Consider the following 27208-nt stretch of genomic DNA (forward strand, 5'->3'; position numbering starts at 1 on the left):
GCCGCCCTCATCTGTAATGTCACAGTGGAGACACCGCAGACGGTCCACATGGCGGTCAGCTGGTGGGTGGAGCTAGCCGGGGAGAAGCCCAATGAGAGAACGGAAAAATGTGGCCTCGGTAGATCGGGAAGGAGTGTCAAAGGCGGAAGGCGGTACTCAGGACACGACCTCAGCACCGATAAAGTGGAAGCTCAGTGCTACCGGCTGCAATTATACAACATCCAGGCGGAGGACGAGGGAGTCTATCACTGTGCCGTCACCGCCTGGGTCCAATACCCCGACCGCACCTGGTACAACGCCGCCTCCACCAAGTCCAACCTCATCAAACTCTACCCCTATGCTCAGGGTAAGTCTGTCTTTTATCCCATCATTGGTGTCAGTGGGAGGAATAGTGTCCCCATCATTGGTATCAGTGGGAGGAATAGTGCCCCCATAATTGGTATCAGTGGGAGGAATAGTGCCCCATCATTGGTATCAGTGGGAGGAATAGTGCCCTCATTGGTATCAGTGGGAGGAATAGTGTCCCATCATTGGTATCAGTGGGGGGAATAGTGTCCATCATTGGTGTCAGTGGGAGGAATAGTGTCCCATCATTGGTGTCAGTGGGAGGAATAGTGTCCCATCATTGGTGTCAGTGGGAGGAATAGTGTCCATCATTGGTGTCAGTGGGAGGAATAGTGTCCCATCACTGATGTCGGTGGAAGGAATAGTGTCCCATCACTGGTGTCGGTGGGAGGAATAGTGCCCCATCATTGGTATCAGTGGAGGAATAGTGCCCCATCATTGGTATCAGTGGGGGGAATAGTGTCCCATCACTGGTTTTGGTGGAGGAATAGTGTCCCATCACTGGTGTCGGTGGGAGGAATAGTGTCCCATCACTGGTGTCGGTGGAGGAATAGTGCCCCATCATTGGTGTCGGTGGAGGAATAGTGCCCATCATTGGTATCAGTGGGGGGAATAGTGTCCCATCATTGGTGTCAGTGGGAGGAATAGTGTCCCATCATTGGTGTCAGTGGGAGGAATAGTGTCCCATCATTGGTGTCAGTGGGAGGAATAGTGTCCCATCACTGGTGTCGGTGGAAGGAATAGTGTCCCATCACTGGTGTCGGTGGGAGGAATAGTGTCCCATCACTGGTTTTGGTGGGAGGGAATAGTGTCCCATCACTGGTTTTGGTGGGAGGAATAGTGTCCCATCACTGGTTTTGGTGGGAGGAATAGTGTCCCATCACTGGTGTCGGTGGGAGGAATAGTGTCCCATCACTGGTGTCGGTGGGAGGAATAGTGCCCCATCATTGGTGTCGGTGGGAGGAATAGTGTCCCATCATTGGTGTCAGTGGGAGGAATAGTGTCCCATCATTGGTGTCAGTGGGAGGGGTAAGGGCATCTGGAGATTGAATTTGACTCTACTCAAGGAAGAACATGTTAGACAATCCTTTGAGGAATTCTTTCAGGCACAGGTGACCATCCTGGACTTTTGTAGCAGCAAGGCTGAGTGGTGGGAGCTGACCAAAAGACGATTGCTGGATTCTTCAGGGGCCTAGCCAATAGAAAACAGTTTAATAAATACATGACCTACCAACGTTTACGGAGGAAGCTGGATATTCTTGTCTCGAGAGGAGGAGATCCTGGGGCAATCTCCAAAGTGAAACTCCTTCTCAGGAAGTGTCAATATGACCGGCATGCCTCTTTGGTTCTGGAGAGGGACTATAGGAAGTACCACTCGCCTGACTCTTACCAGAACTGCAAACAAGGTGTAGCTGTTAAAACGGTTGTTGGCCTTAAGGACAGTACAGGTTCCTTGACAAAGTCCGGGTCAGGGATTCTGGAGGTCGTGAGGTCCTTTTATGCTGACCTTCTTGGGAGGAAAGAGCTTGACCGTGACAAGATGGAAAGCTTTTTGGACTCTACTCCAGGTCTAAATGATGAAGATGTCCCATTGATGAATTTGACAGAGGAGATCACAGTTGAAGAGGTGATGAGGGCAATTGAACAGCTTGCCATCAAAAAGTCACCTGGACCGGATGGCTTGACGGCTGAGTTTTACAAAGCTTTTAAGTCTATTCTGGCCCCACATTGGTAGAGGTTTTTAACAGTTGCCTTGCTGAGGGGGTACTTCCCCCTTCCATGAGGCACTCGGCTGTAATTCTTCTTTCAAAGGGTAAAGATCCTCCGATGATTGAGAATTGGCGCCCCATCAGCCTTCTTAATGTCGATAGAAAGATACTGGCAAAGATCATTTTCTGGCGCCTATCGTCAGTAGCAGAGTCTTTGCTTTCTTGCCATCAGCACTGTTCGGTCCAGGGTAGGTGCACCTTCACAGCGGTTTTAGCTGTCCGGGAGGCCTTGGAGCGGTGCAGGGCTGCAGGCTGGGGAAAGTATTTGCTGACATTGGATCAGGCAAAGGCTTTTGATCGTGTCAACCATGAGTACCTGTGGTTGCTCCTTAGTAAGTACGGTCTGCCGGGTGGTTTTGTCGATTGGTTAAAAGTCTTGTATAAGGGGGCAGAGAGCTTTCCTCTTGTTAATGGTTGGGTTGGGCAGTCCTTTGAGGTTGGCTCCGGGGTGCGCCAGGGTTGTCCCCTGCTCTATGCTTTTGCAATCGACCCTTTCATCAGGAGGCTAGAGAGCGGCATGTTGTGTGGGGCGCCAGTGGGGCTCCCGGGTGAGCCACCTTTGAGGGTTGTTGCCTATGCGGACGATGTGTCGGTGATTGTCACTGGGGCAGATGAAGCAGAGGAGGTGGTCTCTCTGACATCACGGTATTCTGAAGCATCAGGCTCCAAGATCAATCAGGAAAAGAGTGAAGTTTTTGGATGGGAAAGGAAGGTGAGGGGTTTGATCTCCCGGACACCTTTCCAGTGCCCCAGGAAAGAATTAAGATTCTAGGCATTGAATTTGGACCTGGCGATTATGGCCTCAAAAACTGGGAAGGCAGACTGGAAATTGCCAATACTAAGGTGGTCAGCTGGAAGAGATGGAAGTTATCTATGAGGGAAAGGGTTGATCTGATTAAGACTTACCTGATTCCGATCTTCTTGTATGTCAGCTTTGTCTGCATCTTTCCAGTGTCTCTCTATGCTAGGGTCAGTAGTGTGTTCTTCCAGATGTTGTGGGGGAACAGACTGAACCCCATCAAGAGGAATGTCACCTATCTATCCAGGAGGGAGGGTGGCTTAGGTATGGTCAACCCAGTTCTTTTCTTTTCACTGCTTTTTCTCAAGTTTAATATTGGTAATATGCTTGCAGTGTAACCTCCTGGATGGGTAGGCATATTTAGATCTTGGTTTAGGCCTTTTCTATGACTTTGGGAAGAAGGTGGCCAAGTGAAGAATCTCAGGGGTCATCGTGGTCAGCTACCAGCCTATGTCGCTCCGTGCCTGAAGTTATTACGGCAGTGGCGATTGTCGGCTGAAGATCTCAGATCGGTTCCGAGGAAAGTCCTTATGAGTCGAGTCTTGAGCGAAGTCTTTCATGACCCACTGGCCTTAAGGGATTGCCCAGGCCCAGTTTTGAGGGCAGGGTTAAGACTTATTAATTTGGACAGAGTGCCCCCTAAATTCAGGGATCTGGCCTGGTTGTGCTTCCATGGGAGGCTCTATGTTCGGGACAATTTGAAATTCCGCAGTGAGATGGATCGTAGCTGTCCTCGGGAGGAGTGTGCAGGTGAGGAGGAGACTATGGACCATTTTCTGCTTCATTGCCCTTTTAACATAGAGGTGTACAAACAGGTGGGGCGGGCCCTCGGTGTTCCTTTCCTCTCCAGGCTGGGTTATGCTGAGTGGGTGTACGGAGCATTCAATACTGGTGGGGTTTTTTGTTTGGATACACTTTTTCTAGTTAGCCTAGTAGTCCGTTATTTCACTTGGAACGCACGGTGTCAGGTCAGCATTCGGCATAAAATCCTTCCTGTTCAGGTGGTGGTGTATGACATTTTGCATGAGGTGGAGAAGATTTGGGTGCTCGAGAGAGACAAGCGGAGTCAGGGGGCTTGGTTGAAGGCGTGGAGGGTTTCAGGCCTCCCTGGCTACCAGAGTCTCTTTCCCGGGTGTGGCTGTCTGTCTCTTATCACCCTAGATTATAATATTTTTTTTTATAAATTTTTGATAAATGGCTGCGTGAATAGGTGATGGGTTGTGCCTCTTAGGCCCTCTCTGCTGCTTTATGTAAATAGTTTTGGTAGTGGATTATGTATATATTGTATATATTCTGAACATGGATGTGTATTCCTTGGATTTCCCATCATTGGTGTCAGTGGGAGGAATAGTGTCCCATCATTGGTATCAGTGGGAGGAATAGTGTCCCATCATTGGTATCAGTGGGAGGAATAGTGTCCCATCATTGGTGTCAGTGGGAGGAATAGTGCCCCATCATTGGTGTCAGTGGGAGGAATAGTGCCCCACCCATCATTGGAGCACAGGTGTGTCAGGAGGAGGCTGTCTCCGGAGCTGCTGCAGGTGATCGGTGTGAGAGGGGAGTGGTGGTGAAATCTCTCCCAGCTCTCCTGGCCCCTTTCTGGGGAAGCCATGGAGGCCAGCGGGGCCTCTCCTGCTGGAAGCTCTCAGCCATCTCCTGGGCCATCAGGTAACATACCTGCCCCTGTACAAGCCATGGCTTGTGATCTCTCTGCCCCTGGTGAGAATGAAGACTCAGAGGCAATTCAGGAGCGAGTGGTGGCTGGGATTAAGGTCCTGAATAGAGAAAGAGACAAGCTCTATAAACTGAGAGCGGAGCTGAAGCGCCTGAGAAGGCAGCGTGAGGGCTTGCATAGCCAGAGACATGGATCCATGGATCCGGAGATCCAATTGGCCAAGGTCCGGGTGGAACACCAGGAAACCATTGTGTCCATGATGGAAGGCAGAGATGGGCTCTTTAAGGAAAAATTCTGCAATGACAGAAGGGTTGCCAGAATGACAAAAGTGGAGGAGGAGACCCCCAGTTCAGACCCCCTGCCCCCTCAGGGAGAGGTAAGCAGCCCCATGCCTTCCCAGGACTCAGGAGGCATGCTCAGGGCCATCCAGGCAATGGAGTCTCCTATACGGGAAGATCAGTTGGTGTTTCATGAGGAGGACATTACTGATAATGTGCCTGACAAGGTAAAGCCTGTCAAGCCTCATGTGGTGCATAAAACTGTTTTTGTGAACACTGTGACTGATACTGACAATGTGCCCAGTGACAATCGGGCTGCTGATCCCATGTGTGGCAATGCTGTACCTGCTGATGCTGCAGTGCAGCAAAAAATGCATTTAAAAAATGACATTCCTGCAGAGGAACTACAAGATTCAGCAGAACCAATTAACCCCCCTTTAGCTAAGTCTAAAGCTGTTTGCCCCACAGCTGCTGAGGACTCTACAGCACAGCTTCAGGAGACAGCTGGTATTACATCAGAAACTGTGACTATTCCTGATGGGAATGGGAATGTTTGTGTGACTGATAAAAATCATCCCAGTACAAGTGTGATGGACAGTCCTACCAACTCTGTTCCAGCAGATAATAATAATTGTAATGTACAGACTAATGTTACATCAGTGTGGGGCCTTGGCCCTGATAAACCTACATTTGCTCAGGTGGTACGCTCTGCTCCTGGTAGCTCCGCCCCCAAAAGGGTTTTCCCCCTGCGACCTACCACCTTGAGCACCCCAGGATCTGGTCTTGGGTCTCTGGTTTCTGCTGGGGGTCCGAGACGAAATGTAGTGATTCTTAAATGGGAAGGTGGTGCAATCCCTCCAGCACGGCGTGCAGTGGTGGACATGATTTTGGAGATGGGTTTTGGGGCAAACGATCTGTATGCTCTAATACATGTTGCTGGGAGCCGGGAATATACTATTAGTTTCACCAGGCCAGAGGGTCTTGACCTGTTCTGGGAGCGATATGAGGCTCGGTGCAGGTCAAGACCCGAATGGGAAGGTCTGACCCCAGTTGCGGTTTCACAAAGGTCTACAGTGAAAAAAAATCACAATTCTCACTAATGAGAGTGTTCCTGCTCGAGATTTAGAGGTCTGGTTAAAGAATTATGGTGAGGTATTGACTAAGCCCGATAAAATCCTTGATGAGCGTAACATCTGTACTGGGGGTTGGTCGGTTACAGTCAGGTTGGCCAGGGATGGGAGTGTTGTCTGTCACCTGCCCTCCTCAGCTTTTATAGGGAGGGATAGGATGACTATTTTCTACCCTGGTCAGCCGAAGCTGTGTCACCGCTGTGGAGAAAAGGGGCATTTGAGTTCCTCCTGTTCAGCCTTGATATGTTCAGTGTGTCGGGGTCAGGGTCATATGGCCAAGGACTGCATCGAAATGATCAGGTGCAGCCTGCGCCTTGGCCACCCCTACAGCAGATGTCCTGAAGCCTGGCACAATATGGAGAAGGAGGTAATTGATGACATGTCAAGGCTGGACAGGATGGAGGGTGAGGCCCCTGGTGTACCATCCTCCTCTGCGGTGACTGACTCCCCTGGTCCTGCTCAGGATCCCTCTCCAGTTCCTGTGGCCACCCCTCCTATGTCTGTAAGTATTCCTTCTGTATCTGTCTCTGTGTCCCCCCCACCTACTGTATCCCCTCCTCTTGTGTCAGAACCTTCCAAGTCTGTGCCCCCTGAGTCAGTTCCCCCCAGGAGTCTACCCCTCCTAAGTCTGATTCAAAGGGAGCACCCCCCCCCACCAGGAGAGGTAGCATGTACTAAAAAGGTTGCTTCTTCCTCTGTAAAGAAGTCTTCTGTAAAGACATCAAAGACAAAAATAAGAGATGAGGGCATCTCTGAAGCTGACCTGCAGTACCTGGAGGAGAGAAGGAAGGTTGGGAAGCGGAAGAAGCAGGTGGTGAGGACGGAACAGGCTCCAGTGCCTGTCTCCAACCGTTATAGGTCCTCTACGTGGGATATTTCCTCATCTGGAGCTTCTTCGGAGCGAAGTTCCGATTCTGAAATGGAATTTGAGGCGGCCTCAAGAAAGAGAGAGGCTTCTGGTGATGAGCAGCAGAGGGGAGCTAAGAAGCAATCCACCCAATAACCCAAATGGCGGTTCCCCCTCCGTTAAAAGTGGTGACAATAAATGTCGCCAGCATTAAGTCAGTAAGAGCTCGTTCTATGGCCTTCTTTTTGTTCAGCCAATTAGATGCTGAAATTTTATTTTTGCAAGAGACTAGGCTCACCTCCTTGGCAGATATTCATATGGCCAAGAGAGAGTGGAGGTATGGTCCATCTTACTGGTCTCTTGCGGCCGAGCCTTACGGCGGTGTGGCGGTGTTGTTTAAAACCGGCATGGTAACTGTCCGGCGGGTTATTGAGGTGGAGATTGGGAGATGTATGGTCTTAGACGTCCTTGTGGGAGGGCAGGACCTGCGCCTAATTAATGTTTATGGGCCGCACACAAAGTGGGACAGGAAGTGCCTTTTTACAAGGATCAAGCCATTTCTTTTTACATCCCGGCAAGTGGTCTTTGGAGGTGACTTTAATACAGTAACTAGGCCCAAGGACAGGAAGGACTTCAAGGACAGGCTGGGATATGATAGCGTTTTTTTAAATAGTATGGTTAGGGATGCTGGTCTTGTGGATGTGCACATTAAGCACCTCCCGGATGACACTGGGTTCACCTTTCATCGAGGTAATAGAGTAGAATAGATAGGTTTTTTTTTGAAGGAGACCTCTGCTTTCTCACCCCCAGTGGTGCAGGCAGTAGAGTTCTCTGATCACTGTATGCTATCTGTGGTCCTGAATGCTTCAGACGCCCCTCAGTGGGGCAAGGGCATCTGGAGATTGAATTCGACTCTACTCAAGGAAGAACATGTTAAACAATCCTTTGAGGAATTCTTTCAGGCACAGGTGACCATCCTGGACTTTTGTAGCAGCAAGGCTGAGTGGTGGGAGCTGACCAAAAAGAGGATTGCTGGATTCTTCAGGGGCCTAGCCAATAGAAAGCAGTTTAATAAATACATGACCTACCAACGTTTACGGAGGAAGCTGGATATTCTTGTCTCGAGAGGAGGAGATCCTGGGGCAATCTCCGAAGTGAAACTCCTTCTCAGGAAGTGTCAATATGACCGGCATGCCTCTTTGGTTCTGGAGAGGGACTATGGGAAGTACCACTCGCCTGACCCTTACCAGAACTGCAAACAAGGTGTAGCAGTTAAAACGGTCGTTGGCCTTAAGGACAGTACAGGTTCCTTGACAAAGTCCAGGTCAGGGATTCTGGAGGTCGTGAGGTCCTTTTATGCTGACCTTCTTGGGAGGAAAGAGCTTGACCGTGACAAGATGCAAAGCTTTTTGGACTCTACTCCAGGTCTAAATGATGAAGATGTCCCATTGATGAATTTGACAGAGGAGATCACAGTTGAAGAGGTGATGAGGGCAATAGAACAGCTTGCCATCAAAAAGTCACCTGGACAGGATGGCTTGACGGCTGAGTTTTACAAAGCTTTTAAGCCTATTCTGGCCCCACTTTTGGTAGAGGTTTTTAACAGTTGCCTTGCTGAGGGGGTACTTCCCCCTTCCATGAGGCACTCGGCTGTGATTCTTCTTACAAAGGGTAAAGATCCTTCGATGATTGAGAATTGGCGCCCCATCAGCCTTCTTAATGTCGATAGAAAGATACTGGCAAAGATATTTTTCTGGCGCCTATCGTCAGTAGCAGAGTCTTTGCTTTCTCGCCATCAGCACTGTTCGGTCCAGGGTAGGAGCACCTTCACAGCGGTTTTAGCTGTCCGGGAGGCCTTGGAGCGATGTAGGGCTGCAGGCTGGGGAAAGTATTTGCTGACATTGGATCAGGCAAAGGCTTTTGATCGTGTTAACCATGAGTACCTGTGGTTGCTCCTTAATAAGTACGGTCTGCCGGGTGGTTTTGTTGATTGGTTGAAAGTCTTGTATAAGGGGGCAGAAAGCTTTCCTCTTGTTAATGGTTGGGTTGGGCAGTCCTTTGAGGTTGGCTCTGGAGTGCGTCAAGGTTGTCCCCTGAGTCCCCTGCTCTATGTGTTTGCAATTGACCCCTTCATCAGGAGGCTAGAGAGCAGCATGTTGTGTGGGGTGCCAGTGGGGCTCCCGGGTGAGCCGCCTTTGAGGGTTGTTGCCTATGCGGACGATGTGTCGGTGATTGTCACCGGGGCGGATGAAGCGGAGGAGGTGGTCTCTCTGACATCACGGTATTCTGAAGCATCAGGCTCCAAGATCAATCAGGAAAAGAGTGAAGTTTTCTGGATGGGAAAGGAAGGTGAGGGGTTTGATCTCCCGGACACCTTTCCAGTGCCCCAGGAAAGAATTAAGATTTTAGGCATTGAATTTGGACCCAGCGATTATGGCCTCAAAAACTGGGAAGGCAGACTGGAAATTGCCAATACTAAGATGGTCAGCTGGAAGAGATGGAAGTTATCTATGAGGGAAAGGGTTGATCTTTATTAAGACTTACCTGATTCCGATCTTCTTGTATGTCAGCTTTGTCTGCATCTTGCCAGTGTCTCTCTATGCTAGGGTCAGTAGTGTGTTCTTCCAGATGTTGTGGGGGAACAGACTGAACCCCATCAAGAGGAATGTCACCTATCTGTCCAGGAGGGAGGGTGGCTTAGGTATGGTCAACCCAGTTCTTTTCTTTTCACTGCTTTTTCTCAAGTTTGATATTGGTAATATGCTTGCAGTGGAACCTCCTTATGAGTCGAGTCTTGAGCGAAGTCTTTCATGACCCACTGGCCTTAAGGGATTGCCCAGGCCCAGTTTTGAGGGCAGGGTTAAGACTTATTAATTTGGACAGAGTACCTCCTAAATTCAGGGATCTGGCCTGGATGTGCTTCCATGGGAGACTCTATGTTTGGGGCAATTTGAAATTCCGCAGTGGGGTGGATCGTAGCTGTCCTCGGGAGGAGTGTGCAGGTGAGGAGGAGACTATGGACCATTTTCTGCTTCATTGCCCTTTTAACATAGAGGTGTACAAACAGGTGGGGCGGGCCCTCGGTGTCCCTTTCCTCTCCAGGCTGGGTTATGCTGAGTGGGTGTACGGAGCATTCAATACTGGTGGTGGTTTTTGTTTAGATACACTTTTTCTAGTTAGCCTAGTAGTCCGTTATTTCACTTGGAACGCACGGTGTCAGGTCTGCATTCGGCGTAAAATCCTTCCTGTTCAGGTGGTGGTGTATGACATTCTGCATGAGGTGGAGAAGATTCGGGTGCTTGAGAGAGACAAGCGGAGTCAGGGGGCTTGGTTGAAGGCGTGGAGGGGTTTCAAGCCTCCCTGACTGCCAGGAGTCTCTTTCCCGGGTGTGGCTGTCTGTCTCTTATCACCCTAGATTATTATTTTTTTGGGGATTAATTTTTGATAAATGGCTGCGTACATAGGTGATGGCTTGTGCCTCTTAGGCCCTCTCTGCTGCTTTATGTAAATAGTTTTGGTAACGGATTATGTATATATTCTGAACATGAATGTGTATTCCTTGGATTTCTGTTGAAGTTTTGTACTATGGTTTTGTTTTTTACTTTTGTATAAAATTGGTTGCTTGATTCTTTTCAATAAAAGATCAATAGTGCCCCATCATTCTTATCAGTGGGAGGAATAGTGTCCCATCATTGGTGTCAGTGGGAGGAATAGTGTCCCATCATTGGTGTCAGTGGGAGGAATAGTGTCCCATCATTGGTATCGGTGGGAGGAATAGTGTCCCATTATAATCGCCGTTCCATGATTTCCTGTCCCAGGATGTAGTGTGTAGTACAATGGTCACTCGTCCTGCTCTGATAATTACCCGTCTCCCCTCCCCCTCTGTGTCTTGCAGCAAAGGATTTGCTCCTCATCCCGGTGATCGGGGGTGTGGCCAGCGCGCTCTTCGTGGGAATCACCATCCTGTCCACCGTCACATGCTGCTACATACGACAGCTGCGCGTCCGCAAGAGGTGAGAGCGACGCATGGCGGCCAATGAAGGCCTGAGATCTGAACGATCGCACTTTTCTATGAACACTACGAGGATTTCCCGGAGTCCCACCCCCTGTCCAAGGGACACCTCCTGATTGGCTAATCCCAGAAGCCCCCTGCTGGGGGGTGAGCACTACTGTCATTTCATTGTCCCACCATGGAGAGCGCCTGCACTGGCTCCCTTGGTGTACTGCACTCCGTATATGAACTTCGCTCTGCCATTCCGCTGGCCATGTGACCTCCACAAATACAGTGCCGGCCCTTTAATGTGAAAGACATTCCCTGCACATGGCTCACTTTCACCTCCCCCGCAGAAGGGTATGTGGAGCCTCTTCTGACCCGACCCTGCACCCCGATATCTCCCCTCCTGCACCCCGATATCTCCCCTCCTGGACCCCGCCCCCCGATATCTCCCCTCCTGCACCCCGATATCTCCCCTCCTGGACCCTGCACCCCGATATCTCCCCTCCTGCACCCCGATATCTCCCCTCCTGGACCCCGCACCCTGAAATCTCCCCTCCTGGACCCCGCCCCCCGATATCTCCCCTCCTGGACCCTGCACCCCGATATCTCCCCTCCTGGACCCTGATATCTCCCCTCCTGGACCCCGCACCCCAATATCTTCCCTCCCTGACCCTGAACCCCGATATCTCCCCTCCTGGACCCTGAACCCCGATATCTCCCCTGCTGCACCCCGATATCTCCCCTCCTGGACCCTGAACCCTGATATCTCCCCTCCTGCACCCCGATATCTCCCCTCCTGGACCCTGCACCCCGATATCTCCCCTCCTGGACCCTGAACCACGATATCTCCCCTCCTGCACCCCGATATCTCACCCTCTGGACCCTGAACCCCGATATTTCCCCTGCTGCACCCCGATATCTCCCCTCCTGAACCCCGATATCTCCCCTGCTGCACCCTGATATCTCCCCTTCTGGACCCTGCACCCCGATATCTCCCCTCCTGGACCCTGCACCCTGATATCTCCCCTCCTGGACCCTGAACCCCGATATCTCCCCTCCTGGACCCCGATATCTGCCCTCCTGGCTTGCCGCAGTACTCTAGCTTCCTCCCACTACTCTCTCCCTTCGTCCCCCTCTTCCTCCATCCCTTTCTCGCCTTGTTTCTCCAATCACCCCTTCTTCCCCTTCTCTCTCTCACACTCGCTCTTCCTTAACCCCTCCCCCACGCCCTTCTTTTTTCAGAACGACCAATCAGATTTCACCTCTCAATGGCAGACAGCTGTCAGACTGTGGAGAGCTGGCCTCTGATTGGTGAATAAAGCCATGGCATTGTGCCGGATGGCGGAGGAATATCGGTACGAAGGACGTCACTTCCTTCTATCTGCATTGCTGGAGCCTCACAGCCACTTACCTGAGCCGCTTCCAATGGACTGTCAATGACCATTTTTTATACACTACTTACTACCCTGACTCCGCCCCCTGCTGGCATTGTCGGTGGGGGCGGGGCAGATTGTTTATGAAGGATTTGTGGTTTTTAGTCTGAGATGTTATTTGTGTTTTATTGTAAGTTGGGGACCAACCACTTCTCTCTCCACCAGCTGCACCGCTCCCTATGGCTAAGTTGTCTCTGGATACAAACCCAACCCACCCCCGAATTTCTCTGTGATTGGCTGGATCTGCTGACCACTAATTGAGGCAGCCAATCACAGGGAGTTCTGGCAGCTGCACTCCGGGAGTCCTCACGGGGCACTTCCCATTTGTTTCAAGAGACAAATTATCTGGGAGCTCTGATGTGAAGACCCTCCTAACAGTTCTGAGTCCTCATGACGCCGGGAGGGAGCGTCACCGCCAAACATTTCCATTGAATAAAACGTTTTGTCACTCCACCATTGTTCAACTTTATTGTCTCACTGGTGGGAAGGGGTAGAGAGAACAGGGCGCCACACAGCAGAAATTACTAAAAACTGTCTGCGTTTTCTCTCAGGAGCCAATCAGAATCAATGCTGAAAAAGGAGGGAAGGTTGAGAACCTGTCTTATGTCCACATTGGGAAGACTCCCCTTTACTTCCTGTGTTGGTGACACCCAGTCTCATCCACGATCACAGGAAATTGAGGGGAATCTTCCAATAGGAACATGGGCAGCAATCAGCTGATGGAGGATCTCACCCTTCAATCACCACACTTTAGTTTAGGATGGAGTGAAGGACAGTTTGGCATCTCAGAGACAACCACATCAACCAACCAGATTGAGACCAGCGAAATGAGGAAAACAAAGGTGGGAATCGCTTCCTACAGAAACTTCTCAGGGATGGTGACACCATGAAGTGTGCATTATGTGCAACCTCTAATAAATCACACAGCGATATAAACTGAAAATTTATTTTATTGCATCGGCCATCAGGCATTGGCTGCCATGTCTGAGTAATGTGGTCAGTCCCCAATGACCGGCTCTAGTGTTTATCTATGGAGAGAGGTCAGTCCCCAGTGACCAGATCTAGTGTCCATTCATGGAGAGAGGTCAGTCCCCAGTGACCAGATCTAGTGTCCATTCATGGAGAGAGGTCAGTCCCCGGTGACCAGATCTAGTGTCCATCCATGTATAAAAGGGTCAGTTCCCGGTAACCAGATCTAGTGTCCAACCATGGAGCGAGGTCAGTTCCCAGTGACCAGATCTAGTGTCCATTCATGGAGAGAGGTCAGTTCCCGGTGACCAGATCTAGTGTCCATTCATGGAGAGAGGTCAGTTCCTGGTGACCAGATCTAGTGTCCATCCATGGAGAGAGGTCAGTTCCCAGTGACCAGATCTAGTGTCCATTCATGGAGAGAGGTCAGTTCCCGGTGACCAGATCTAGTGTCCATACATTGAGAGAGGTCAGTTCCCAGTGACCAGATCTAGTGTGCATCCGCTGAGTGGTCAGTTCCCATTGACTGGTCCATCTATGGACTGCGGTCATTCGGATAGCGCCTGCTCGCTCTCCGGACTAGTGATGCTGCCGTTCCTCTGCTTGTCCTGTTTCTCAGTCCCCTCCTCCTCCACCTTCTCATCCAGTTGGCTGGGGATGGACCAGTAGAGGTGAGCGTCTATTCTGGCGGCGGCCTCGGCCAGCTCTCGGGCACTGCAGACTGGGGTAGGGACCTCGAAGGTCTGGTGGAACGAGTTGTAGTCCACCTCATAGAAGCCGTCCTCCAACGACAACACAGACATGAAGCGATGACCCCACTGCACTTCGTCCACCAGGTAAGAGCTGCGGGCCTGGCACGTCATTCCTGCAGGGAGGAGAAGAGGGGACAAGGCTCAGGCACACATCGAATGACAACTTACTGACCACTCTTCCTTTTCTCTCTGCCTACTTATTACTGTCTTATACTCAACAAAATGTGTCACATTAATCAGATTATACGATGCAAAGTGTAGCTCCCAGCAGCCTCAGGAGCGAAATAGGTTTTGTTAAGCTGAGACTCTCCTCAATGATAAGTATTAGAAGCGGACATATTCAGCATTTCACTCGTCCTTGCCTTACCTCAAAGCCCTCACTAAAGTCCTTCCCAGCTCTGCTGACTGCCAAGTGCACAAAGCAGCGATGTAACCCATGGCAACTACTGACAGGAGACTGAGGTGGTTGTTAAGCTGTTCATGACATGACAACAACCAGTGGAAAAGGACGGCAGAGGACCGGGACGCTTACTGCACCGAACACTGCGTGCAGGAGGAAAGCCATCAGGTGGTGACTGCAGTTCCTCCAATCTGGGGCCTTCCTAATAAAGACTTCAGAGCCCCAGCAATATTCTGAGCCATACTGAGAAGTATCAAGGCCGCCATTAGTAACCCATCCTTCCAAAAATACTAGTTCTCTGGCTTCACTATTTTCTCTGTCACTGGCCTGAAATAACTGTTCTGACTTCTTCATGACCTCCTTCTAACTTATCTGTACACTTGTTATGGATCAGTGATTCAGTATGTGGACAGTGCAAAGTATGTGAACCCCCCCAAATAATGGAGTCCACGTGTCTCCATTTAGTGAAGACCCTTTTCTGTTCCAGCATGACTGTGCCCCCTCCCCCCTCGTATACAAAGACAGCTCCAAAAAGACGTGGTGTGACCAGTTTTGTGTAGAGGAAGTCCAGTGTCCTGTACAGAGCCCTGACCCCATCCCTACTGATCACCTTTGGGATGGATTGGAGATGGCGAGTCAGGTCTTCTCACCCAACATCAGTACCTGACTTCCCAGAAGAGTAGAGGATGGTATAGCCACGAAGGAGGGCAACTTCATAATAATGGCCACGACATGGTGTGACCAGTTTGGAGTGGAGGAACTTGAGTGTCCTGCACCAAGACCTGACTTCAACCTTACTTTTGGAAGACCTTTAATATAAGGTCTTTTCATCCAACATTAGTACCCCGTTCATTAGGTTAGTCACAAAGGATAACTGTTAATTGCTATGGGGGCACTCCATATTAATAGCCATGGTTTTATAAATGACATGTCCAGCTCTATAAAGACATGGTGTGACCAGTTTGGTGTGGAGGAACTTGAGTGTCCTGCACCGAGCCCTGACCTCATCCCTACTGATCACCTTTGGGATGAATCGGAATGCCAATTGTGAGCCAGGTCTTTTTTTTTTTTGTGCTCAATGTGAGACCTAGTGCATGAGCCAGATCTTCTCACTCAACATCAGTACCTGACCTCACAACTGGGCACAAATCCCCACAGGCACCCTCCTAAAACCCCGTACACACGGGCCGAATATTGGCAGAAATCAGCCAGTACAATAGATATTGGCCTAGAGTCAGACCATGTGTACAGGTCCTTGTCCGACAGAAGCTGATCTCAGGATTGGCTTCTGTCGAACGAGCATACTGGAAAACCAGCAGCCGATCAGCATCTAATCAGGGCTCTCAGCCAACGGCTACAAGCCCTGACCGATGTGTGTTCTGGAGGAGGGCAGTCCCCGTGTCAGAACACAATATCACAGCAGGGAGATCCCTGTACTAACATCGGACAGTATAGAGACCTCCTCCTGAGCTGCTGTTTTTTTTGTCACCACGTGGACCAGGCTTAAATCTTGTGGAAAGTCTTCCAAGAAGAGTGGAGGATGTTTAGCCACAAAGGGGGCAACGCCATATAAATTGTCATGGGGAGGGCAAGTCTTTATTAATGGTCATGGTGGGGAGGAGGGGCAAGTCCATATTAATGGTCACGGTGGGAAGGGGAGCAAGTCCATAATAATGGTCGTGGTGGGGAGGGGGGCAAATCCATTTTAATGGTCATAGTGGGGGGAGGCAACTCAATATTAATGGTCATGGTTCTGGAAGGGGATGTCTAACAGGATCAATTAGGTCAGAGGTCCTACACCCGTCCCTCATTTATGTGTTTGCTCCATATCAGAGGAGAGGACAGAAGAAAACTGCAGAGCCAACATGGCTGCCACCCTTGCCTTCCTTCATTCCTATAATCCTCTAGAGCAGGGGTCTCCAAACTTTCTAAACAAAGGGCCAGTTTACTGTCCTTCAGACTTTGGGGGGGCCAAGACTGTGGCCAGTGGTGATAGAAAATGTCCTACGCCCAGTATCAGTGAGAATATACATGGCCTCAGGTTTGGTGATCAGCAGGAGGAGTAGCGCCCCATCATTGGTATCATTGGGAGAAATAGTGCCGCAAAGGGTACAGTTTGGAGACCCCTGCTCTAGAGTCATGAAACGAATTCTGTGTTGGCCAGAGATTGTTTCTAACTCACTTCTACCTGTCATAGAAAATAATGACCACCATTTTACCATGGCTTCTACCTACCTGTAGCTTCAACCATTCCTTCAAGGATCACCACGATCTCAAAATCGTCCATCGCCAGCTGTCTTTTGGACACCTCCCAGAATGGGCTGTGCTCGTTGATTTCATGGCTGATGATTAGTGGTGACACCAAGAAGAGCCGGTCGTCCCCGGTCTCAAATCCAACATTAATGTCCGTCTGGTTGAGTGGGATGAATTCTCCCTCTTGCGTCTGTTTGGACTTGATGAGTTTGGCTCTGATGGAAGCTTCCACAATGTGGGACTGACGCAGATCTCCCACCCGGAACATGAGGCAGAGTTTATCATCCCGCAGGGATATGACAGCATGGGAGGAGAAAACCAACGTCTCGGCCCGCTTGTTGGGTTGGGAGATTTTGACAAACATGCAGCCCACCATAAAAGCGTTGACCATGGAGCCCAGGATGGCTTGAAGGAGGAGCAGGATGATCCCTTCTGGACATTTGTCGGTGATGACCCGATGTCCGTAGCCAATTGTTGTCTCGGTTTCAATGGAAAAGAGGAATGCAGAGACAAAGCCATTGAGGTTCTTGATGCATGGCGTCCATCCCGGGTCCTCCAGGTGCTCCAGGTCCCCCCGACAATAGGCAATAAACCACCAGATGACCCCGAAGAAGAGCCAGGTGATGGCATAGGCCATAATGAAGACCAGCAGGCTCACCCTCCATTTCAGGTCCACCAAGGTGGTGAAGATGTCGGTGAGATAGCGATAGGTCTCCCGGACATTTCCATGCTGGACGTTGCAGCGCCCGTCCTTCTCCACATACCTCTGCCGGCGCCTCAGTTTCCTGTCCGCCTTCTCTAACTTCTCTGCCAGTTTGGCTGCATGGGTGAAGGCTTTGGTGTTGGTGATGGTGGGGCCGGGGATAGGAGTAAACACATTGTTATCTTTAGCCATAACTACACGATTCCGTGGCGGATGGGTTCAAGGTCTGTATGGGACAAAAGAAACAAACATTTATTATCAGAGAACAATTCACCGAAATACAGAAGGCGACCTGACCGGCACCCCAACTCTACAGGATGGGCAGTGCAGGTGAACAAAGAACGACCAATAACTGATTCCAACAACCTGACATCTGATTGGGTACTGGTGGGTGTCCCAGTTTGCCACACTCAATGAGGTCTTTTATGTCTCTAATAGAAGGAGCTGAACCAGCGATTCTCGTTCATGGGTCTGTCTGAAAACCCTCCCAGTTCAGGGCCCAGTGACATCACCAGCGCCCAGCAAACTGATTGGCTGCCTCCTCCTAAATGCCGGAGACCAACATGACACTCAGGAATGTGATTGTATGGGAATTCATCACCCCAAAATATACACGTCAATCTGATTGTACAATCTCCAATACAATTAGCAACATCTATGTATAAAGAGGACGTACCTAAGCAATGTATTTATATTCGATCCGATACCTATAGGTGCCCCTACACCCCTCACCATTCTTATAGGTGCCCCCCTCACACACACAATACCTATAGGGGCCCCTTATTATTCTTATATGTGTCCCTTCTTACTCATCATTCCTATGGGTGCCTCTCCCCCACAATTCCTATAGGGGCCCCTTACCATTCTTATATGTGTCCCTTCTTACTCATATTTTCTATGGGTGCCCCCCCACAATTCCTATAGGGGCCCCTTACCATTCTTATATGTGTCCCTTCTTACTCATATTTTCAATGGGTGCCCCCCCACAATTCCTATAGGGGCCCCTTACTATTCTTATATGTGTCCCTTCTTACGCATCATTCCTATGGGTGCCCCCCCCCACAATTCCTATAGGAGCCCCTTACCATTCTTATATGTGTCCCTTCTTACTCATAATTTCTATGGGTGCCCCCCCACAATTCCTATAGGGGCCCCTTACCATTCTTATATGTGTCCCTTCTTATTCATCGTTTCTATGGGTGCCCCCCCACAATTCCTATGGGGGCCCCCTAGCCACCCCCCACATATACAATTCCTATAGGGGCTCCTTACCATTCCTATAGGCACCCCCCGACAAACGCACACAAATTTCTCATCAGTGTACCCCCCTCACCATTCCTATAGGCGCTCCCCCCTCCCCCGTAGGGTCTGTGGCACAGAAGGGGTTAAAGGCTCGATGCTCCTTTCTCGCGCTCTCTGGTGACTTCTCCTATAATTAGCCCCAGCCTGTGGCGTAAAGTCTGTTTCGCAGCACTGTAGCCGCTAGGCCTGCTTCTCCTGTTACCGTGGCAACCGCTTTGAGATGTGATGTCGTCTGTGAGGACCAGCAAAGTCCCCGAGATCTTCCATACAAGCCGCGTATTACATGTTTATATCATAGCCGGCGTTCTGCCCTCCGCCACCGATCCCGGCATCCCGTGCATGATTCATGGCGGCCGGTTATATAAGATGTGAAGACGTGACGCAGGACTGACAGGCAGATCAGGGAATTGAGGAGCGCAGGGGACCTTCGCCACAAAATCCCCGGCAGCCATATTGGCAGCGTGCCGCCAAAACTCCAGGAGAGCTTTGTAATATCTGTAATATCAAAGCCAAGTGGAGTTCTACCCAATACGAGGCCAACCGGTGAAGGCAACCATCACACCGGTGTGCCAGGAACCCGGGGGGGTAGTCACTGTGTCCGGGGTCCCCCTCACTAATCCTGGGGGTAGTCACTGTGTCCGGGGTCCCCCTCACTAATCCTGGGGGTAGTCACTGTGTGCAGGGTCCCCCTCACTAATCCTGGGGGTAGTCACTGTGTCCGGGGTCCCCCTCACTAATCCTGGGGGTAGTCACTGTGTGCAGGGTCCCCCTCACTAATCCTGGGGGTAGTCACTATGTCCGGGGTCCCCCTCACTAATCCTGGGGGTAGTCACTGTGTCCGCGGTCCCCCTCACTAATCCTGGGGGTAGTCACTGTGTCCGGGGTCCCCCTCACTAATCTTGGGGGTAATCACTGTGTCTGGGGTCCCCCCACTAATCCTGGGGGTAGTCACTGTGTGCAGGGTCCCCCTCACTAATCCTGGGGGTAATCACAGTGTCCGGGGTCCCCCTCACTAATCCTGGAGGTAGTCACTGTGTCAGGGGTCCCCATCACTAATCCTGGGGATAGTCACTGTGTCCGGGGTCCCCCTCACTAATCCTGGGGGGTAGTCACTGTGTCCGGGGTCCCCATCACTAATCCTGGGGGTAGTCACTGTGTGCAGGGTCCCCCTCACTAATCCTGGGGGTAATCACTGTGTCTGGGGTCCCCCCACTAATCCTGGGGGTAGTCACTGTGTCCGGGGTCCCCATCACTAATCCTGAGGGTAGTCACTGTGTCCGGGGTCCCCCTCACTAATCCTGGGGGTAGTCACTGTGTCCGGGGTCCCCCTGACTAATCCTGGGGGTAATCACTGTGTCCGGGGTCCCCCCACTAATCCTGGGGGTAGTCACTGTGTCCGGGGTCCCCATCACTAATCCTGAGGGTAGTCACTGTGTCCGGGGTCCCCGTCACTAATCCTGGGGGTAGTCACTGTGTCCGCGGTCCCCCTCTCTAATCCTGGGGGTAGTCACTGTGTCCGGGGTCCCCCTCACTAATCCTGGGTTAGTCACTGTGTCCGGGGTCCCTTCACTAATCCTGGGGGTAATCACTGTGTCCGGAGTCCCCCTCACTAATCCTGGGGGTAGTCACTGTGTCCGGGGTCCCCATCACTAATCCTGGGGGTAGTCACTGTGTCCGGGGTCCCCCTCACTAATCCTGGGGGTAGTCACTGTGTCCGGGGTCCCCTCACTAATCCTGGGGGTAATCACTGTGTCCGGGGTCCCCCTCACTAATCCTGGGGGGTAATCACAGTGTCCGGGGTCCCCATCACTAATCCTGGGGTAGTCACTGTGTCCGGGGTCCCCCTCACTAATCCTGGGGGTAGTCACTGTGTCCGGGGTCCTCATCACTAATCCTGGGGGTAGTCACTGTGTCCGGGGTCCCCCTCACAAATCCTGGGGGTAGTCATTGTGTCTGGGGTCCCCCTCACTAATCCTGGGGGTAGTCACTGTGTCCGGGGTCCCCATCTCTAATCCTGGGGGGTAATCACAGTGTCCGGGGTCCCCATCACTAATCCTGGGGGGTAATCACAGTGTCCGGGGTCCCCCTCACTAATCCTGGGGGTAATCACTGTGTCCGGCGTCCCCCTCACTAATCCTGGGGGTAGTCACTGTGTCCGGATCCCCTTCACTAATCCTGGGGGTTGTCACTATGTCCGGGGTCCCCCTCACTAATCCTGGGGGTAGTCACTGTGTCCGGGGTCCCCCTCACTAATCCTGGGGGTAGTCACTGTGTCCGGGGTCCCCCTCACTAATCCTGGGGGTAGTCACTGTCCCCCTCTCACTAATCCTGGGGGTAGTCACTGTCCCCCTCTCACTAATCCTGGGGGTAGTCACTGTGTTCGGGGTCCCCCCTCACTAATCCTGGGGGTAGTCACTGTGTCCGGGGTCCCCCTCACTAATCCTGGGGGTAATCACTGTGTCCGGGGTCTCCCTCACTAATCCTGGGGGTAATCACTGTGTCCGGGGTCCCCATCACTAATCCTGGGGGTAATCACTGTGTCCGGGGTCCCCATCACTAAGTCTGGGGTCCCCCTCACTAATCCTGGGGGTAGTCACTGTGTCCGGGGTCCCCCTCACTAATCCTGGGGGTAGTCACTGTGTCCGGGGTCCTCCTCAGTAATCCTGGGGGTAGTCACTGTGTCCGGGGTCACCCTACTAATCCTGGGGGTAGTCACTGTGTCCGGGGTCCCCCTCACTAATCCTGGGGGTAATCACTGTGTCCGGGGTCCCCCTCACTAATCCTGGAGGTAGTCACTGTGTCCGGGGTCCCCTCACTAATCCTGGAGGTAGTCACTGTGTCCGGGGTCCCCCTCACTAATCCTGGGGGTAATCACTGTGTCCGGGGTCCCCCTCACTAATCCTGGAGGTAGTCACTGTGTCCGGGGTCCCCTCACTAATCCTGGAGGTAGTCACTGTGTCCGGGGTCCCCCTCACTAATCCTGGGGTTAATCACTGTGTCCGGGGTCCCCTCACTAATCCTGGGGGTAATCACTATGTCCGGGGTCCCCCTCACTAATCCTGGGGGTTGTCACTATGTCCGGGGTCCCCCTCACTAATCCTGGGGGTAGTCACTGTGTCCGGGGTCCCCCTCACTAATCCTGGGGGTAGTCACTGTGTCCGGGGTCCCCCTCACTAATCCTGGGGGTAGTCACTGTCCCCCTCTCACTAATCCTGGGGGTAGTCACTGTCCCCCTCTCACTAATCCTGGGGGTAGTCACTGTGTTCGGGGTCCCCCCTCACTAATCCTGGGGGTAGTCACTGTGTCCGGGGTCCCCCTCACTAATCCTGGGGGTAATCACTGTGTCCGGGGTCTCCCTCACTAATCCTGGGGGTAATCACTGTGTCCGGGGTCCCCATCACTAATCCTGGGGGTAATCACTGTGTCCGGGGTCCCCATCACTAAGTCTGGGGTCCCCCTCACTAATCCTGGGGGTAGTCACTGTGTCCGGGGTCCCCCTCACTAATCCTGGGGGTAGTCACTGTGTCCGGGGTCCTCCTCAGTAATCCTGGGGGTAGTCACTGTGTCCGGGGTCCCCCTACTAATCCTGGGGGTAGTCACTGTGTCCGGGGTCCCCTTCACTAATCCTGGTGGTAGTCACTGTGTCCGGGGTCCCCCTCACTAATCCTGGAGGTAGTCACTGTGTCCGGGGTCCCCTCACTAATCCTGGGGGTAGTCACTGTGTCCGGGGTCCCCTTCACTAATCCTGGTGGTAGTCACTGTGTCCGGGGTCCCCTTCACTAATCCTGGTGGTAGTCACTGTGTCCGGGGTCCCCCTCACTAATCCTGGAGGTAGTCACTGTGTCCGGGGTCCCCTCACTAATCCTGGAGGTAGTCACTGTGTCCGGGGTCCCCCTCACTAATCCTGGGGGTAATCACTGTGTCCGGGGTCCCCCTCACTAATCCAGGAGGTAGTCACTGTGTCCGGGGTCCCCTCACTAATCCTGGAGGTAGTCACTGTGTCCGGGGTCCCCCTCACTAATCCTGGGGTTAATCACTGTGTCCGGGGTCCCCTCACTAATCCTGGGGGTAATCACTATGTCCGGGGTCCCCCTCACTAATCCTGGGGGTAATCACTGTGTCCGGGGTCCCCCTCACTAATCCTGGGGGTAGTCACTGTGTCCGGAGTCCCCCTCACTAATCCTGGAGGTAATCACTGTGTCCGGGGTCCCCCTCACTAATCCTGGGGGTAATCACTGTGTCCGGGGTCCCCTCACTAATCCTGGGGGTAGTCACAGTATCCGGGGTCCCCCTCACTAATCCTGGTTGCAGTCACTGTGTCTGGGGTCCCCCTCACTAATCCTGGGGGTAATCACTGTGTCTGGGGTCCCCCCACTAATCCTGGGGGTAGTCACTGTGTCCGGGGTCCCCATCACTAATCCTGAGGGTAGTCACTGTGTCCGGGGTCCCCCTGACTAATCCTGGGGGTAATCACTGTGTCCGGGGTCCCCCCACTAATCCTGGGGGTAGTCACTGTGTCCGGGGTCCCCATCACTAATCCTGAGGGTAGTCACTGTGTCCGGGGTCCCCGTCACTAATCCTGGGGGTAGTCACTGTGTCCGCGGTCCCCCTCACTAATCCTGGGGGTAGTCACTGTGTCCGGGGTCCCCCTCACTAATCCTGGGGATAATCACTATGTCCAGGGTCCCCCTCACTAATCCTGGGGGTAATCACTGTGTCTGGGGTCCAACTCACTAATCCTGGGGGTATTCACTGTGTCCGGGGTCCCCCTCACTAATCTTGGGGATAGTCACTGTGTCCGGGGTCCCCCTCACTAATCCTGGGTTAGTCACTGTGTCCGGGGTCCCCCTCACTAATCCTGGGGGTAGTCACTGTGTCCGGGGTCCCCATCACTAATCCTGGGGGTAGTCACTGTGTCCGGGGTCCCCTCACTAATCCTGGGGGTAATCACTGTGTCCGGGGTCCCCCTCACTAATCCTGGGGGGTAATCACAGTGTCCGGGGTCCCCATCACTAATCCTGGGGGTAGTCACTGTGTCCGGGGTCCCCTCACTAATCCTGGGGGTAATCACTGTGTCCGGGGTCCCCCTCACTAATCCTGGGGGGTAATCACAGTGTCCGGGGTCCCCCTCACTAATCCTGGGGGTAGTCACTGTGTCCGGGGTCCTCATCACTAATCCTGGGGGTAGTCACTGTGTCCGGGGTCCCCCTCACGAATCCTGGGGGTAGTCATTGTGTCTGGGGTCCCCCTCACTAATCCTGGGGGTAGTCACTGTGTCCGGGGTCCCCTCCACTAATCCTGGGGGGTAATCACAGTGTCCGGGGTCCCCATCTCTAATCCTGGGGGGTAATCACAGTGTCCGGGGTCCCCATCACTAATCCTGGGGGGTAATCACAGTGTCCGGTGTCCCCCTCACTAATCCTGGGGGTAGTCACTGTGTCCGGATCCCCTTCACTAATCCTGGGGGTAGTCACTGTGTCCGGCGTCCCCCTCACTAATCCTGGGGGTAGTCACTGTGTCCGGGGTCCCCCTCACTAATCCTGGGGGTAGTCACTGTGTCCGGGGTCCCCCTCACTAATCCTGGGGGTAGTCACTGTCCCCCTCTCACTAATCCTGGGGGTAATCACTGTGTCCGGAGTCCCCCTCACTAATCCTGGAGGTAATCACTGTGTCCGGGGTCCCCCTCACTAATCCTGGGGGTAGTCACTGTGTCCGGAGTCCCCCTCACTAATCCTGGAGGTAATCACTGTGTCCGGGGTCCCCTCACTAATCCTGGGGGTAGTCACAGTATCCGGGGTCCCCCTCACTAATCCTGGTTGCAGTCACTGTGTCTGGGGTCCCCCTCACTAATCCTGGGGGTAGTCACTGTGTCCGGGGTCCCCCTCACTAATCCTGGAGGTAGTCACTGTGTCCGGGGTCCCCCTCACTAATCCTGGGGGTAGTCACTGTGTCCGGGGTCCCCATCACTAATCCTGGAGGTAGTCACTGTGTCCGGGGTCCCCTCACTAATCCTGGAGGTAGTCACTGTGTCCGGGGTCCCCTGCACTAATCCTGGGGGTTGTCACTGTGTCCGGGGTCCCCCTCACTAATCCTAGGGGTAATCACTGTGTCCGGGGTCCCCCTCACTAATCCTGGGGGTAGTCACTGTGTCCGGGGTCCCCCTCACTAATCCTGGGGGTAGTCACTGTGTCCGGGGTCCCCCTCACTAATCCTGGGGGTAGTCACTGTGTCCGGGGTCCCCATCACTAATCCTGGGGGTAGTCACTGTGTCCGGGGTCCCCCTCACTAATCCTGGGGGTAATCACTGTGTCCGGGGTCCCCCTCACTAATCCTGAGGGTAATCACTGTGTCCGGGGTCCCCCTCACTAATCCTGGGGGTAATCACTGTGTCCGGGGTCCCCCTCACTCATCCTGGGGGTAGTCACTGTGTCCGGGGTCCCCCTCACTAATCCTGGGGGTAATCACTGTGTCCGGGGTTCCCCTCACTAATCCTCGGGGTAGTCACTGTGTCCTGGGTCCCCCCTCACTAATCCTGGGGGTAGTCACTGTGTCCGGGGTCCCCCTCACTAATCCTGGGGGTAGTCACTGTGTCCGGGGTCCCCCTCACTAATCCTGGGGGTTGTCACTGTGTCCGGGGGTCCCTTCCACTAATCCTGGGGGTAATCACTGTGTCTGGGGTCCCCCTCACTAATCCTGGGGGTAGTCACTGTGTCCGGGGTCCCCCTCACTAATCCTGGGGGTAGTCACTGTATCCGGGGTCCCCATCACTAATCCTGGGTGTAATCACTGTGTCCGGGGTCCCTCTCAGTAATCCTGGGGGTAATCACTGTGTCTGGGGTCCCCCTCACTAATCCTGGGGGTAGTCACTGTGTCCGGGGTCCCCCTCACTAATCCTGGGGGTAATCACTGTGTCCAGGGTCCCCCTCACTAATCCTGGGGGTAGTCACTATGTCCGGGGTCCCCCTCACTAATCCTGGGGGTAATCACTGTATCCGGGGTCCCCCTCACTAATCCTGGGGGTAGTCACTATGTCCGGGGTCCCCCTCACTAATCCTGGAGGTAATCACTGTGTCCGGGGTCCCCCTCACTAATCCTGGGGGTAGTCACTGTGTCTGGGGTCCCCCTCACTAATCCTGGGGGTAGTCACTGTGTCCGGGGTCCCCCTCACTAATCCTGGGGGTAATCACTGTGTCCAGGGTCCCCCTCACTAATCCTGGGGGTAGTCACTGTGTCCGGGGTCCCCCTCACTAATCCTGGGGGTAGTCACTGTGTCCGGGGTCCCCCTCACTAATCCTGGGGGTAGTCACTGTGTCCGGGGTCCCCCTCACTAATCCTGGGGGTAGTCACTGTGTCCGGGGTCCCCCTCACTAATCCTGGGGGTTGTCACTGTGTCCGGGGTCCCCCTCACTAATCCTGGGGGTAGTCACTGTGTCCGGGGTCCCCCTCACTAATCCTGGGGGTAGTCACTGTGTCCGGGGTCCCCCTCACTAATCCTGGGGGTTGTCACTGTGTCCGGGGTCCCTTCCACTAATCCTGGGGGTAATTACTGTGTCCGGGGTCCCCCTCACTAATCCTGGGGGTAGTCACTGTGTCCGGGGTCCCCCTCACTAATCCTGGGGGTAATCACTGTGTCCGGGGTCCCCCTCACTAATCCTGGGGGTAGTCACTGTGTCCGGGGTCCCCATCACTAATCCTGGGGGTAATCACTGTGTCCGGGGTCCCCCTCACTAATCCTGGGGGTAATCACTGTGTCCAGGGTCCCCCTCACTAATCCTGGGGGTAATCACTGTGTCCGGGGTCCCCCTCACTAATCCTGGGGGTAATCACTGTGTCCAGGGTCCCCCTCACTAATCCTGGGGGTAATCACTGTGTCCGGGGTCCCCCTCACTAATCCTGGGGGTAGTCACTGTGTCCGCGGTCCCCCATCACTAATCCTGGGGGTAATCACTGTGTCTGGGGTCCCCCTCACTAATCCTGGGGGTAGTCACTGTGTCCGGGGTCCCCATCACTAATCCTGGGGGTAATCACTGTATCCGGGGTCCCCCTCACTAATCCTTGGGGTAGTCACTGTGTCCGGGGTCCCCCTCACTAATCCTGGGGGTAGTCACTGTGTCCGGGGTCCCCCTCACTAATCCTGGGGGTAATCACTGTGTCCGGGGTCCCCTCCACTAATCCTGGGGGTAGTCACTGTGTCCGGGGTCCCCCTCACTAATCCTGGGGGTAGTCTCTGTGTTCGGGGTCCCCATCACTAATCCTGGGGGTAATCACTGTGTCCGGGGTCCGCATCACTAATCCTGGGGGTAATCACTGTGTCCGGGGTCCCCCTCACTAATCCTGGGGGTAGTCACTGTGTCCGGGGTCCCCCTCACTAATCCTGGGGGTAATCACTGTGTCCGGGGTCCGCATCACTAATCCTGGGGGTAATCACTGTGTCCGGGGTCCGCATCACTAATCCTGGGGGTAGTCACTGTGTCCGGGGTCCCCCTCACTAATCCTGGGGGTAGTCACTGTGTCCGGGGTCCCCATCACTAATCCTGGGGGTAATCATTGTGTCCA

General features: G+C 53.1%; 2 protein-coding genes across 4 annotated transcripts in view; one reads left to right on the forward strand and one right to left on the reverse strand.

Moving 5' to 3' along the window:
* LOC141116481 (immunoglobulin superfamily member 8-like) lies at positions 1–12726 on the forward strand (the record flags this gene model as incomplete). The annotated part of the gene is given in 2 exon segments (XM_073608837.1): positions 1–346; positions 10739–12726. Coding segments are annotated over 2 exon segments (468 nt in total), but the record flags the coding sequence as incomplete, so codon positions are not given.
* A 479-nt stretch (positions 12727–13205) lies between these two features.
* KCNJ9 (potassium inwardly rectifying channel subfamily J member 9) overlaps positions 13206–27208 on the reverse strand; it is a 33245-nt gene continuing 19242 nt past the window's right edge. The window contains exons 1-3 of one of the 3 annotated variants that reach the window (XM_073608836.1): positions 18855–19066; positions 16630–17576; positions 13206–14107 (exon numbers count right to left, since the gene is read on the reverse strand). In XM_073608836.1, coding sequence (XP_073464937.1) covers positions 13791–14107; positions 16630–17542 — 1230 coding nt within the window. In that variant the 5' untranslated portion in view covers positions 17543–17576; positions 18855–19066 and the 3' untranslated portion in view covers positions 13206–13790. The other 2 variants (XM_073608835.1, XM_073608834.1) reach the window with 2 other exon arrangements.

The sequence above is a fragment of the Aquarana catesbeiana genome, linkage group LG13, assembly GCF_042186555.1.
Source record: "Aquarana catesbeiana isolate 2022-GZ linkage group LG13, ASM4218655v1, whole genome shotgun sequence".
Classification (NCBI taxonomy): domain Eukaryota; kingdom Metazoa; phylum Chordata; class Amphibia; order Anura; family Ranidae; genus Aquarana; species Aquarana catesbeiana.